This window comes from Vanellus vanellus, assembly GCF_965231255.1.
Source record: "Vanellus vanellus genome assembly, chromosome: 20".
Classification (NCBI taxonomy): Eukaryota; Metazoa; Chordata; class Aves; order Charadriiformes; family Charadriidae; genus Vanellus; species Vanellus vanellus.
Window position 1 is genome coordinate 5200809 of NC_138925.1, and position 14182 is coordinate 5214990.

The window sequence follows — 14182 nt, forward strand, 5'->3', positions numbered from 1 at the left end:
TGTAACTGTGAATAAACTCCTATGTGTTTCAGGGCCCTAAAATTAACTTTAAGAGGGACATTATATTCTCATATTTAACAGAAGTTACAGTTCTCCCTCCTCGCTCCACAAAAGCAGAGCTTTTTAACCTAAAATAGTCCTGAAATTGTTGCTACACTCTCTAAGAAGATATGTATGGTCCCTGGGATATATCAGAGTTGACCACAAAACCAAACAAATACTTTGGTAATGTGTGTTTATATAGTTAGATGTTACATATGAAGTGTATATACCCTAAAAGAAAAAGTGTATATACACCGAAAGAAATTACTAGAAGATAGCAACTACTCATGCAGATATTATCCTCCTTTGTCACATGACTGTTACAAGTCAAAACATAGTAAAACTCTCTAATAGCTGGGAAGAAGGTAAAATTGTGGAATAGAAATAAACAGCATATCTGAAAAAGAAAAATTCCTCAGGTGTTGGTGAGGACACTAGCAAATCCAGAACCAAGTAACATTTTTATTATTTTTTTGTTAAGGAAATTATTGGACTACGACCAATATTCCTAAGCTATATGACCTGTTCCATCATTTAAAGAGAGGAAAGGCAAGTAACAGGTAAAGTCTATGACAAGGAACTTAAAATTTGAGGGTAGAAAAAACATAACATAAACAACATTTAACTAGGATTATCTTTAAAATCTAGCTAAAGACAAATTATTATTAAGGATTATTACAGGCATTTAAAATGCACTGAGACATGGTCATTTGGTAGACCTGCCTCATAGCCACCTGCAGCGAGAAAGTATCAACAAAGTTGAATCCACACGATCCTTCTGCGTCCTTGGTAGAAATGTCAGAGAACACTGAAGGCACAGATCTGGTCCCAAAGGTTCCTGCTTTTTAAAAGGCTTTAATCTATTACAAGTGGGATGCGCACTGATAAGCAAAGGAAACAGCATTATACTAAGGGCCAAACATATCCTCCTCGTAGCCCAAAGCTAACAGACTAAGTAGAGACTGAAAGATGACTGACCCTACAGCTATCATTAGACAGCTGTGTGGGAAAGGAGAAGACATGAAAGATGCAAAATCCAGTCATTAGTATTCTAACACACACACACCCCCGAGACGAAACTTGCTGTTCTACAGCCTTCATTAGTACCTGGTGAAGCAGGAACGTCCCCTGGCACGGCAGGCCTCCAGTGTGGTCCACAATAGCAGGAATATACCTGTGTGAGACAGTAAAATCAACAGGCAGGAAAGATATACCAGCACAGCAACTTTACTCTGTATTCTGCTGCCAACAGTTACCTCTCCATATCGTATCTGAAGAAATAAGAGTGTTTCTACTGACTCTCAGACTGGACTCTTTATGGGACCACAGTATCAGTAAAATATACAAGTACCATATACTGCACTTCCAGTACTTCTGGAAAACTATGGAACTCACTTCTCAGTATAATCCTTAAAGACCTGTCAGGGGAAAACCTTCTCTGTAGCAGAGGTGAACATAAAATAGGGCCTGCTTCTGGAGCATAACGTCTCTAGTGACCCAAAGAATCTAAACTCATGGCCTATATAGGATGAGTTTTCACAGCACCTGTTCAGCTGGTGTGCATGGGCTTTCAAAGCAGAAAGATTACTTCAAGCGTGAAAAAATGTTATTTTATCTCTTCAGTCCTTTCCAATGGGGATGATGAATGGCAGCAGAATTCACACTCAATCACTACAAACCAGCCAGATGCCAGGCTCACATAAGCCAGGCCACCGCCCAACAATGACTGCTAAACACCAGCCTTGCCTGAGCAGATGAAAGGGCAAAAGATCAAACTCCCATAAAGCACTGTTCTTAAAACAGAAAAGATTAATATGGGACTTACTCCCCTGTTGGCTCCAATTCGCTGATCTCAAACCATACAAGGAGGTCATATTTGCTCACACTCTGGCCCAAGCTGGGTTTGCTCATAGTATTTAGCTTTGTAGCTGGCACTTAAGGGGAAAAAAAAAAAACCAAAAAAACAAAACAGGAAGAAGAACAAGAAAGAAGAATGGTTTACAAAGACTGAACAAGTAAAGCTTACTCTAGGGCTCACAGAAACACATCATTTCAGTGATCCCATGTGTTCTATGTACATACGCAGACCACATCCTTTTCCATGAAAGTGATGTTGCTTACAGCAATCATTATTTCTCAAAGCATTGTTTTTTAGATCTAAGTTACTAGATTAAAAAAAAAAAAGTTAAATAATGAAACAATAGCGTATCCAAAAAGCTTGTAAAAATATGCAATCTCTCCAGATCCACAGAAAAAGAGTTTCCTCAAATGGGCACCAGTTACTTTACGGCTTAACATCCTGTCGGTTAGAATTGCTTAGGTCTGTTCATCTGCACCATTACTCACCCATAAAGTACACTTCCTCTTCCCCATACAAGAAAAAAAAGATAAAAAATCAAGAACTTAAAACTTTGGTCTTCACTTCTTCACATTACAAGTTGCTAGTCTCCTGTACCAGTTTAGATAAGAGAATATGTACGGAAAAAGACTGAACAAGACTTACTGCAGAGCCATAATCCTGCCAAAGTATGTTTCTGGGCTCCTTATGTTTTGATATTAGTGATTACTAATGGTCCGATCCTCTCTAAATGCTTTAATATAGGGATAAACCATGTTAAAAAAATAGCGGGATAACTGAAATTATAGAAATAACTTGATATTCCTTCACGCATACTTACATCACACTTTTTAGCCACCATTACATGACTTCTCTTATCAGTTCGTTCATTTCATTTTTGTAAATGCAACATTTTAAAAGCTTAGTTCCTGTGTACTCTAACAGATATTTTCGTAACTTCTGCAATTGATTTTCCAATTTTTTTTGTTTTCAAATACTAACCTCATTGCTGTTATTAAGCCAAATAACTATTCTCCCTTCTAGCCTCTCAAGCCCCATTCTTCCCTTGCTCAAGCGTTCTTTACGTTCTCCTATTGTCACACCTCTGTGAATCCTTCAGCTTCTATCACGACTTAATTTCCCATGCACTGGAAGGACATAACAGTCCCCAGTTAAGAACAGATCCTTATAGGTGTGCCAGTGTAATGTCTTTTGGGGGGGGGGGGGGGGGCGGCGAATTCTGTCTCTTTTCTGGGTAAAATAGCAGCTACCTCAGAGGGACAGAATTTACAAGAATTGGTTATTTACAGCACTACAACTCCATCGTGCTAGGTAGCAAGCTTTGGTGTCATCATTTACTTTTCCCATTCATTACGCAGGGTAGTCACTCTCTTCTACCCATCACATCATGGAGCTGCACATGAACTCATGACAGCTGGACTCAATGCTGTCGATAGCAAGAGGAACATCAAACACAGCAAGTCACACAAGTTTACTGCTAAACAGAGAAACTCAAAAGCACTAAAAGACAGAAACAACAGAAAGACACATTTAACTAAACATGAAAGCCTGTTCTAGAAGTTCTCATGGACTTGCACTGGCATAATTACTAACCAGCATGCCTTTTTTTTTTGTAATAAAACTAAATAAAAATGTAAGTGAGGAATAGCATTGTTAGTGGCAAAAAAAAAGATGAGCAAAAAGGAAACCTATATAGAACACAGCAGAATGTTTCCTATACAGCTGTTTTTTCATATGCAGCATCTCTCATCCCTAACTCACAAAACTACGTACAGAACACAAAAAAAAAATAAAAAAAAAATCAGAGGTCCAGGAAGTTACAGGGAATAGATCCACTGACAAAAAAAATCTGTGATACCTAGCACACTGGAGTTTATCGACTTTCTATATGGTTCACTCTAGAATAGCCCTAAACTAAGCACAGCATCATCCTTCAATGACTGCAACCACTGCAGTTTCTAGTCCCATGAATACTACGTGATAAAAATAAGAAAAAAGGAATTTTGAAGCACGTTTTGGAACTACTACTACATCTACCATAGATCAAGTTTGGCTACTAACCATCTCGTTTAGGAGCCCGCTCACTCTGACAACTGGGAATAGGCAGAAAGAGAAAAGGTGGCAGCTGGTCAGCTCCATCCTGGAAAGCAGCCACAGCAGAGGACGCAAGCACGTTGGCATGCTCGGATAGCGTGTTCAGCACATGCACGTTTACATAGCCAGACATAAGATACCTAATCAACTCAATTTTTCTTTCATGGTCTGCAAACGGAATGGAACACACAAAAAAAAAGGATGGAAGAAATATGCAGGTGAGAGAAAGCTGGAGGAGGAGGAAATTAAAAGGTGAAATGGAAAAAAAACATAAGAGCTCAGCATGCATTATTATAATTAAGCAAAGAAAACCAAGGATCATTTCAACAAGACCGACTCACTAAACAAGAACGTTAGAGAGCAAAAAGATGAAGTGGTTAATGAATAAGAAAATGTCCAGTCAAGTGCTCAGTAAGCACATAAAGAGCCACAGCCAGATCTCGTGGAATATGGTCAACACCTCAGGAATGTTCATCTACTCTTTAACAAATCAAGAAGCACTTCCTGCAAGAGGAGTTTGAAAAGAACACACAAAAAGGAAGAGAGCCAGCAAAGAGATCCAATGCCCTTTGCAACATTCATTCCGTTACATTTCTTGGTGTCCTGAATAGCTTAGGAATACACTTCAACCTTCATTTTCAGTAGCAGACATGTGATGTACAGAATTAGCGAACGGTTCTCACCTGGCTTTGAGAGCGGCATAGGGGGAGGAAAGAATCTTCGGGAAGGCTGTGGAGGGCTATAGAGAAATGAAAAGAGTTATCAATATAAATATTGAAAAATATATACAAATACACACACATGCATGTATGTATACACACACCCCCAGTACAGTCCTTCCACCCGTTTTTATCTCTAAAAATATCCCCACAATCCCATGCAGACAGGCAATTATCACCTGTCAGGAAAACAAGTAGACTCATCACACTTCTCAGACTACTTTATGTCCTTTTTCTATTCTAACTTAATTAATCCTAGCTGTCAGTGAAAAAAAAGATTATTTACAATTTCCAACTGCTCTACCCCGGTTCTGCACTGAAAGTTTAAGCAGGTAACAGGCATTTCCCAAAATAACTTAAGGGCAAGGAAGAAGCCTCAGCTGGCATTTCCTCTTCAAACCAGCATGTGCTTCCTCTTTGCAGCTGCCGCCTTCAGTAGGAGGGGTAACAGGCCAAGCAGTCCAGACAACAGCCTCTTCCGATAGCTGTGAACATGACAACAACGACTAGGGGTCTTTTCCCTTACACTGAAAATTCAGATGCTCAGCAACTTTGGCACCAGTATGTGAAAAGGTCAAGAGCCTTTTGTTTTTCCCCTCATGTCCTGTCTCTTCTTTTGTCATCCTACCTTTAAGCCTCGGGCCACTTGCCCTGAGGGAACGCTGCATCTGGAGCACTGTTAACGTTTACCCAGAACCCACTGAGATCACCACTGAAGTTCCAAGTACGATATTTTACCACCACAGGGTTTGCAGGGTGGATGCAGCGGCACTGGCAAAACAGGTTTCCGTGTTCAAGATGGTAGAGCAACTCCATCACTCAGTAACAAAACATACCACACGGGGTAAATAGGCCGGTGATAGGTAAATAGGAAACCTACTCGGGAGGGTGTGGCTACGTAATTTCAGGAGTATGAAAAAGCACTGCCTGAACTGCAGAGCTAACCCGAGCACGATCACAAAGCCTTTATGCCAGGATAGCGAACAGTACCTGTTGAGATCCTGTCCTTGCAGATGGAGAGGATGCTGCTGATAATGTCCAAAGACTTCAAACACAATAGGTTTTGTTTTTATGTACTCCACAAATGATTCTGTCACTTCCACAGCAATCTATTAGGCAAAGTAAGGAAAGAAAATGAGACATACAAAAAGAAAATCTTCTAAGTCTGAATTTCAGGAGTCTATTTTTCAAACAGTTTAGTGCCACTCACAGTAAAAGCAACTGCATTCCTTTTTGGTTTAGGCACTAACTTCACTCTCCAATAAAGGAGAAAATGAAAGCCTCAATATCAGGCATTTTAAGTAGGAGAAGAGACGAGGAGGCTACGTGTAACCAAAAGATTACACAGTTCATAAAAATAGATATATCCACTTCACACAGATGAACACTGAACTCAGATGAACACTGAGATGAACACTCATGAACACTGCTATCCACAAATATTTTATTTCCTGAATTCTACACTGCTTTCATTGAACATCCTGCAAGGGAAACAGAAAATTCAAAGGCGGACAGTAGAGGTGAAGGAAGAGTTAAATCTGCCACACAGAATCATTCTGCATTTTGTTCTCCATTGGGGATGTCAACCAGGACAGGGGATTACATCACTCACCTGATCACTCCTCCTACTGTCTCTTCTTAATAATTCCCCTTGGTCTCCCTTTCCCATACACCTCTCATGAGTTTAACAAGAAGGATACACACAACTCCCAGTGCTAAAACAGACATTTACTATGCATGCAAAGTTTCACTTACATTCTGAACATGATAAAACCCAAGGGGAGTCCCTCGACCATTGTTTTTGAGAGGTTCTGTTGAGAAAGCTTCATCATGCCGATGTAAAAAGCTTTAAAACAAACAAAAAACAAACCAAAAATAAACCACCACAGAACAGTGTAGTGACGATTGCTGTGCTGTGAACACAACACTGAAATGAAACTCCTCCATTTATTCTGCTAGAACTTTACAGGGAGTTGAGTGATGGCCTAAAGCTAGAATCATAGAATCATAGAATCAGTGAGGTTGGAAGGGACCTTTAAGATCATCAAGTCCAACCATTAACCTACCCTGATAAAAACACCACCACTCCTAAACCATGTCCCTAAGCAGCTCATCTACCCTTTTCTTAAACACCTCCAGGGATGGTGAATCCACCACCTCTCTGGGCAGCTTATTCCAATGTTTAATAACCCTTTCAGTGAAAAAATGCTTCCTAACATCTAATCTAAACCTGCCCTGACATAACTTGAACCCATTTCCTCTTGTCCTATCACTTGTCGCCAGGGAGAAGAGGTCAGCTCCCATCTCTCTAAAACCTCCTTTCAGGTAGTTGTAGAGGGCGATAAGGTCTCCCCTCAGCCTCCTCTTCTCCAGGCTAAACAACCCCAGATCCCTCAGTCGTTCCTCATAAGGTTTGTCCTCCAGACCCTTCACCAGCTTTGTAGCCCTTCTCTGGACACGCTCCAACACCTCAATGTCCTTCTTGTAGTGAGGGGCCCAAAACTGAACACAGTACTCGAGGTGAGGCCTCACCAGTGCCGAGTACAGGGGGATGATTACTTCCCTAGTCCGGCTCACCACACTATTCCTGATGCAGGCCAGGATGGTGTTGGCCTTCTTGGCTGCCTGGGCACACTGCTGGCTCATGCTCAGCCGGTTGTCCACCAACACCCCCAGGTCCTTTTCTGCCAGGCAGCTTTCGAGCCACTCCGCCCCCAGTCTGTAGCGCTGCATGGGGTTGTTGTGACCCAAGTGCAGGACCCGACACTTGGCCTTGTTGAACCTCATACCATTGGCCTCAGCCCATCTGTCCAGCCTGTCCAGATCCCTCTGCAGAGCCAATCTACCCTCAAGCAGATCAACACGCCCCCCCAGTTTAGTGTCGTCTGCGAACTTACTGAGGGAGCACTCGATCCCCTCATCCAGATCGTTGATAAAGATATTAAAGAGAACGGGCCCCAGCACCGATCCCTGGGGGACACCACTCGTCACTGGACACCAACTGGATTTAACTCCATTTACCACCACTCTCTGGACACGGCCATCCAGCCAGTTTTTTACCCAACGAAGAGTATACCTGTCCAGGCAGGTAGAAATACCCTAGTCTTCAAGACCACAATTCCTGTACTTATTTTGTGTCTTTATTACTCACATTTTTCATTCTCTTTGTTAAGAAACTAAGCCAAAGAACATTTTCCCTGGAGAGCTACTGTGTTACTCAAGATTCACATAGCTTTCATTCCAATTGAGCATATGTACAACTTAATAAATCTAATACCAATTTTTTCACATTAAAAGACATTACCAAGCGAAAACTTAAGATACCTGTAACTAGATCCTTTCTGCAAAACTTTATTCCTTAACACCGTACTAACACAAATCAGGTACTGCTTGTAACAGGCATTCCAGTAACTGACAAGGTGTTTTCCTCTGCTACACCACACTGCCACCGATTTGAAAAGCTCTCAATCAGACCCTCCATTATTTGCACTCTCTATCAAACCATTCATTGCCTAACATAAATAAGGAGAAATTCTTACTTGAATTGACAGAAAATATCTGCGTATTCAGGAAGGATGCCGCTGGCCTGTAGCACTGTCACGCGGAAGGTAAACACACTACCCAGTTTCAAGTGATCACCAATTTCCTCAGTGAATCCTTCCATAGTCATCTTTCCATCCAAAGTGGCTGACTTCAGGTCTTAGGGAGACACAAACATCCCACATGAAATCTTTTTTTTCTTTTTTTTTTCCCCCCCCTTTCTTCTTTTTTTTTTTCTTATAATATTCCTTCAGGCAACAGTTTAGTCCCATCACACTCTTTTGTTTTTCTTTTGAGACCAAATTATTTGCTTTATCAAAAGCTCCAAATACCTGGGAACAGTTTTTCTGCACAGTTCTCCAAATGCATAACTCAAGCATCTGTCATATGCAACCCAGTGGCTACACCTCTTCCTACCTCTCGTATTCTTGAAAGACACTCAGAACCGCTTTCTATCAACAGCAGAAAGTGTCTCAGATTTCCCTTGAATACTGCTACTACCTATTTCTTGCTTACCTAGCTCATTCGTTCTGTTGATCTCCTCTGGAGGAGTGGTAACGTCTGAATTCTGTCCTTGCCCTTCCACAATTCTTAATTCTTCCAATGACAGTCCAGACCGAGTCATTGCAACTGAAGAAAAATCACTCTGAAAAATTAAATGAAATTGTATATAACAGACTCCTGCTGTTTCTGGGTTTCCCATCCCCTTCTTCCCCCACATGACTTATTCTTGATTTAGAAGCACGAACTATTGCACTCACAGAAACCGAACCCAATTTTAAGACTTCTTACCTTATCAAAATATTCATTGTCAAATGAAATTTTAGCTGTGCCAGACTGTCGAATACCAGATCCATAATCTGGGGCTTCTTCATCAGCTAAAAAATAGGAAAAAAAATATTAAAAAAATAATTATGGGGAGGAGAGTGAAAAAGGTTATCTAAATAGAAATTCAGATTACAATGGAAATTAGTGCTGGAAAAAATCATAGCAGAAACCTATCCATCATGAACTCAAGTGTGGGAAAATAACAAGACAAGCTATGAAGTTTCATCATGAATACACTTAACTTTAGAGAATTTTGAATGCAAAACAAGTTTAGCACTCATTTTGATTATTTATTTACTTCTGATTATTATATCTGAGGTGAATTAACATAGCATAATACAATGACCCACATGGGAATGTATACTTACATTGATTTAAACCGGCATCGAAAATTCCGTAGCCATAAACTAAAGCAGCCACACTAGCAAAGCTTCACAAGTACATGCTGTGAGTTTGAAAGGCAGTTCTGTCCATATAATCTGCCCATTTAACCTCCTCCTCTTTGTGGAGAGTAACAACAACGCGGCCTGGTTAAACACCAGATATTTTTTCAACCGTAAATCCATGCTTGCAGGGGAAATTCCAAGATTCAGAATGTGTTCTGAAACTTCGCTTAGGGACCAAATAATGCCATGGACCTTTTTCAAGAGATGCTCCCAGTTCAATTTCTATTAGTCATGACGTATTCTATTTATTTGGATGGATAAATAGAATATTTTTTGGAAACATTTGGTCAATGCTAAGGAGACCAAACAAAGCTAGAAATGAGACTTCTGTAGACATTAAAACAGATTTTATTTCACTTGCTGTTTTAGTCCCTGCCAGAGTGACTCTTACAGATCTTCAGAGTCTGAGATTTCATTATACGTTCCCATGGAGAGTGAAACCTCCAGGGTTACCCTACCTAAACAATAAAGAAATGCTGGCAGTTAGCCACTGCTAGAAAGGACAAATTATGGGAAGTATCTGTGCTCTCACCAGCATGGATAAAACATGGCTAACTACCAACAGTAAACCTCAACTACCTCACCCCATACTGGAAAAGTATAAAATATTAGCAACTGACTAGCGGACGGCAGTTAGGCTCTGGCACGCAGAGAATAGTGGTTCAAAACTGGATGAAGCAGTTAGCATCCCCATACGTCTACCCTTATCTTCTGAAAAGTTGATAATTCTTGGTGATTAATCAGTATGTTAAAGCAGCTTCTAAGTCACAACGCATTTCAGTGAGGCAATGAAATGGAAAACTGCTGCTGATTTCTGTTTATACTATGTTGAAAACAGTCAGTTCAGGAACTTCTTCACACGCTATTCAGTCAGAGAATGGAGGAGCCCGTCTCCGCATATTATTTAAAAGGATAGTTTGAGAAGAGCAAACACATGGTACATTTATTCTGCGAGTCATCACAACTATCAAACTTGCATATATCCTTGTCCACTGTTTATACTGGGTGCCAGAAAGAAAACCTTTGCTTTCTTATTCGTTTTAGACTTACTGACACCAGTTAGCCCTTTCGCTGTCTGAAAAAGCACTGTTGCATTAGTTGCCAGGTATAAACTTCGGTGGTCAATATCATAATTTTAAAAGCTTCCGATCAGTAGCATTATTTCAAGATTTATTCATGCTTGGTCCATATGATTCACACCAATGAAAAAAAATCAAATGCAAGTTAACAATAAAGAACGAGGTTCTTTGCAACACTAAAATTACTCGGGTTTGATTTGCTTGCCTGTTTTTTAAAGCTGCAGCTATTCATAGCGTACCAAATTGCTGCGCTATAAAGCTGTCAGAGTATCTCACCTGCTATAGCTTGCACTGCGACTCGCAGAAATCCTCGTACTTCTCCTTTCTCACTAACAACAGCTACTCTGTGAATAAGAGGCACTGGGTACAGCAGGTTGCTCAGGTATACAAATGCTCTGGAAGGGAAGCAAACACAAACAGGATTAGGCGATCATCTGCAAAACCAGACTGCAGTATTTGGTTGGGTAATGGGATATTCAAGTCTTCAGACATTCTACTTTATTCCGTGTATTAGACCTGCACTGCGGTCACGTATCCGTATTGTCCGCACAGGGCTCTTCAGCAGTGTCAAAGTTAAGTGAGGCTACAAAATGCTCTAAATCAGACTATACTGGAGACACAGGGCTGTATTAGTGAGTTACAAAACACATTAAGGAGACAATTTAAGATGATGGCTCTATAAAAGGTACTTTTAGAGGCACTACAGTTGTATACGGAGCTGTTAGCAAGATGGTAGAAGTCTACTAAGGAACTACAGACTGTAAAGAATTGCTGTTTTCCACCTCATGAGTGTAGTTGGAAGTGATAAATTAAAAGGCAATAGATCTACTGTGTCCACACAGCCTCAAATCTTTTACTGAACATATAAAAACACTCTTCAACACAGACTGACTGAATGTTTTCTCTCTTCTACATATATTTGGTAACACTGTATACAGAGTAATCAGAAATCCCCAATAAACCATAAGTCATCTCTTGGGTTTCTTGGAAGATTCACTGAGTGTACAGATAGTGGAAGACTGATAGTCTTCACAGCTAAATATATTGAGGAGTAATATAGTTGTTTCTTTCAAAAAAAGGGGGGAAAAAAACCCCAAACAAAAGCACAAACAATGAATTACCACAACTGTACTCTAGAGCAATCGTGTAGAAATATTTACTAGGTTACAATAGGGACTGCAGCATTTAGGCCCCGTACCGGGTGATCCTGCCACACACTAACTTTTACAGTTATACACAACCAGGGTCTATTTTGGAACAATAAAGTTAACAAGTTTTATTGTACAGAGTTTTAATTAAAGTTAGACTAATGTTATTAAGTTATTTTACTTTTCTGCAATGAATTGCAAGAGTTCTTAGAACACTTCAGTGTGATTAGGTTGAGCGAAACTTTAAATGTTGAGAAGCATAACAAGTCAGGGAGAGTGGCTCTCAGCAAGGGGAAAAAATTGGAAGGCTGTATTTATTGAGTGAAGCGTTTCAAAGTTCATAAGAATACTGAGATGATATAGAAGTTTAACCAATAGTTTTACCAGTCATTGGATTTAAAGTGACTAACCAATTACATATGTAATTATTAATAATTTATGCATATTAAATTATACTAAACACCAGTCATTTGTTTAACTGGATTTCCTTCTTGCAGTCCTCTTATTCTTTTAGTCTTTAGTATTACGTATAATTAATTCCTCAAATTTATAACTGTTGTTGTTTAATATTCATAGGGAAAGTCCTGCATGACAAAAGAGGACCGAGAGAGACAAAGATGTTCACTGCCTCTGTCTGGAGACATCAGCTGTCGAATTTGTTCCGTGAGCACAGCAAGGAGTTGAGTTTGGATCAGTCTTACGATGCACAGCTAAGGACCAAAGTTAGAACAGGGAAAAGTCTTTCTCCTTGTGTTCACATGCCTATTCCCAGAATGATTGAATTCTCTTGAAATGACAAGGTGGTCAAATAGGTGTCAGGTGTGAACCAGAGAGACAAAAATAATGCTACTATAAAACAAAGTGGTGACAAAATGCAATAGAGAAGAGAATGATTAATACAGCTATAAAAGTAGCAAAACAAAAAATGAAGAAAACTGTACAACAACAAAAAAAAACAACTGCAACGTAACACTCGACTAAGATTAGGATCTAATTCCTTTTCAGTCTGCTCCAAAGTGAGGTAAGCACTGTTAAAGCAGGGGAAGGGAGAAGAGACTAAATTTAAAGTAACAAAATCGGAAGTTTAATATTTTTTTCCTCCAAGAAATCATTTTTGTTATTAGCTTTGCGATTTCAGGTGGTGCTCATTTGAGAAAGCAGCATCCCACCATACAAGAAAACAGTCTCCCACACTAACAAACTGGAATGGTTCACTTGGTCTGGACCAGGGATGGAGTTCAGGAAGGTATGTAGTTATATGCTCAACAGGAATAACACACACAGTTTGAAAACCACATTTCAAGCTAGGGAGAAGGGACATTTTTCCCCAACAGAACGAAATCTAAATAGCCTTGAATTGGTATGTATACAGTAAGAGACAGTTTCACTACTAGAGGCAGTCATTACAGAAGCCTTCCTACTTCAACGCCAAACTAGCGGAAAGCGAAAGCATTAACTGCATGAAAAATAAAATTATATTTTTATTTGCATGGCTAAAGTTCTGAAGCTGCTGTTGAACATAAGACAGCCAAAGCATTCAGGTTTATTAGCAACTACAATTTTGTTGCCTCATTAAAACAACAAGCCCAAAGAAAAACTATTTCTTATCTTCCTTAACTTCCATCCATACAGTCACCTAGCTCGCTGGAATCATTTTGACTTAGAGAAAGAAAAACACGTAATGCAAAAAGTTTTAAGCTTCCTGTTTGGTGACAAAGATGCTGGATCTCTTCTGTAGAATGGAGAGCAATAGCACATTTGCTGTACACAGCAAGGAGCTGGTTTACGCAGCAATACTGCCTTCCAGCACCATTCCATCTGCGTCATCACAAGACAGTACCAAGTTAGGAATGGATAAAATCTTATCCAATGGATAAAATCTCCTCTTCCCGGATCTGGGAAGACTCCTACTCCCCAGACACCCCGTATGCAAGTGTCCTCCTGCACCTTAGCCCAGCAGACTGAAAGAGGGGAAGCTGTATTAGCAGAAAGATTGGTGAGGTAAAATGGCATACTCACAACAAAACTAGAAATGAAATTTAACAAACACAAGTTTTTTTAAAAATCAAAACAAAAACAACAGAACTTAGAATGATGATGGATATTTTTTAAATAAACACATCAATTTGAGATTTAAATAAAATATCCCATAGTCCTTTCCCACCTCCCTTAACAACATAGCAAGTGCTCGATGTGTCACACCGTTCAATAGAATCAGCCTTAAAGACAACCCAGCATGCCAGAAGAGATGGCTAAAGGGACCAGCTCTTTCTTTTTTTTCTCTTTTCTTTAATAGTTATAGTACAAGTAAGAGGCAGCCACAGCACAAAGAGAGGAAAAAAAAATACTGTGATGGCCAAGGAGTTAGATAACCCCATCATCAATTTCTCCTCCTCTCCTTCGTGACCTGGACTCATTATTGCTGATG

The 14182-nt window shown here is 39.9% G+C and overlaps 1 protein-coding gene across 1 annotated transcript in view; it reads right to left on the reverse strand.

Moving 5' to 3' along the window:
* KIF1B (kinesin family member 1B) overlaps positions 1-14182 on the reverse strand; it is a 94549-nt gene that overhangs the window by 13369 nt on the left and 66998 nt on the right. The window contains exons 27-35 of the mRNA XM_082493366.1: positions 10883-11001; positions 9046-9131; positions 8770-8899; positions 8253-8412; positions 6469-6559; positions 5704-5822; positions 4678-4733; positions 1868-1976; positions 1150-1216 (exon numbers count right to left, since the gene is read on the reverse strand). Coding sequence (XP_082349492.1) covers positions 1150-1216; positions 1868-1976; positions 4678-4733; positions 5704-5822; positions 6469-6559; positions 8253-8412; positions 8770-8899; positions 9046-9131; positions 10883-11001 — 937 coding nt within the window. The remainder of the gene's footprint in view (positions 1-1149; positions 1217-1867; positions 1977-4677; positions 4734-5703; positions 5823-6468; positions 6560-8252; positions 8413-8769; positions 8900-9045; positions 9132-10882; positions 11002-14182) is intronic.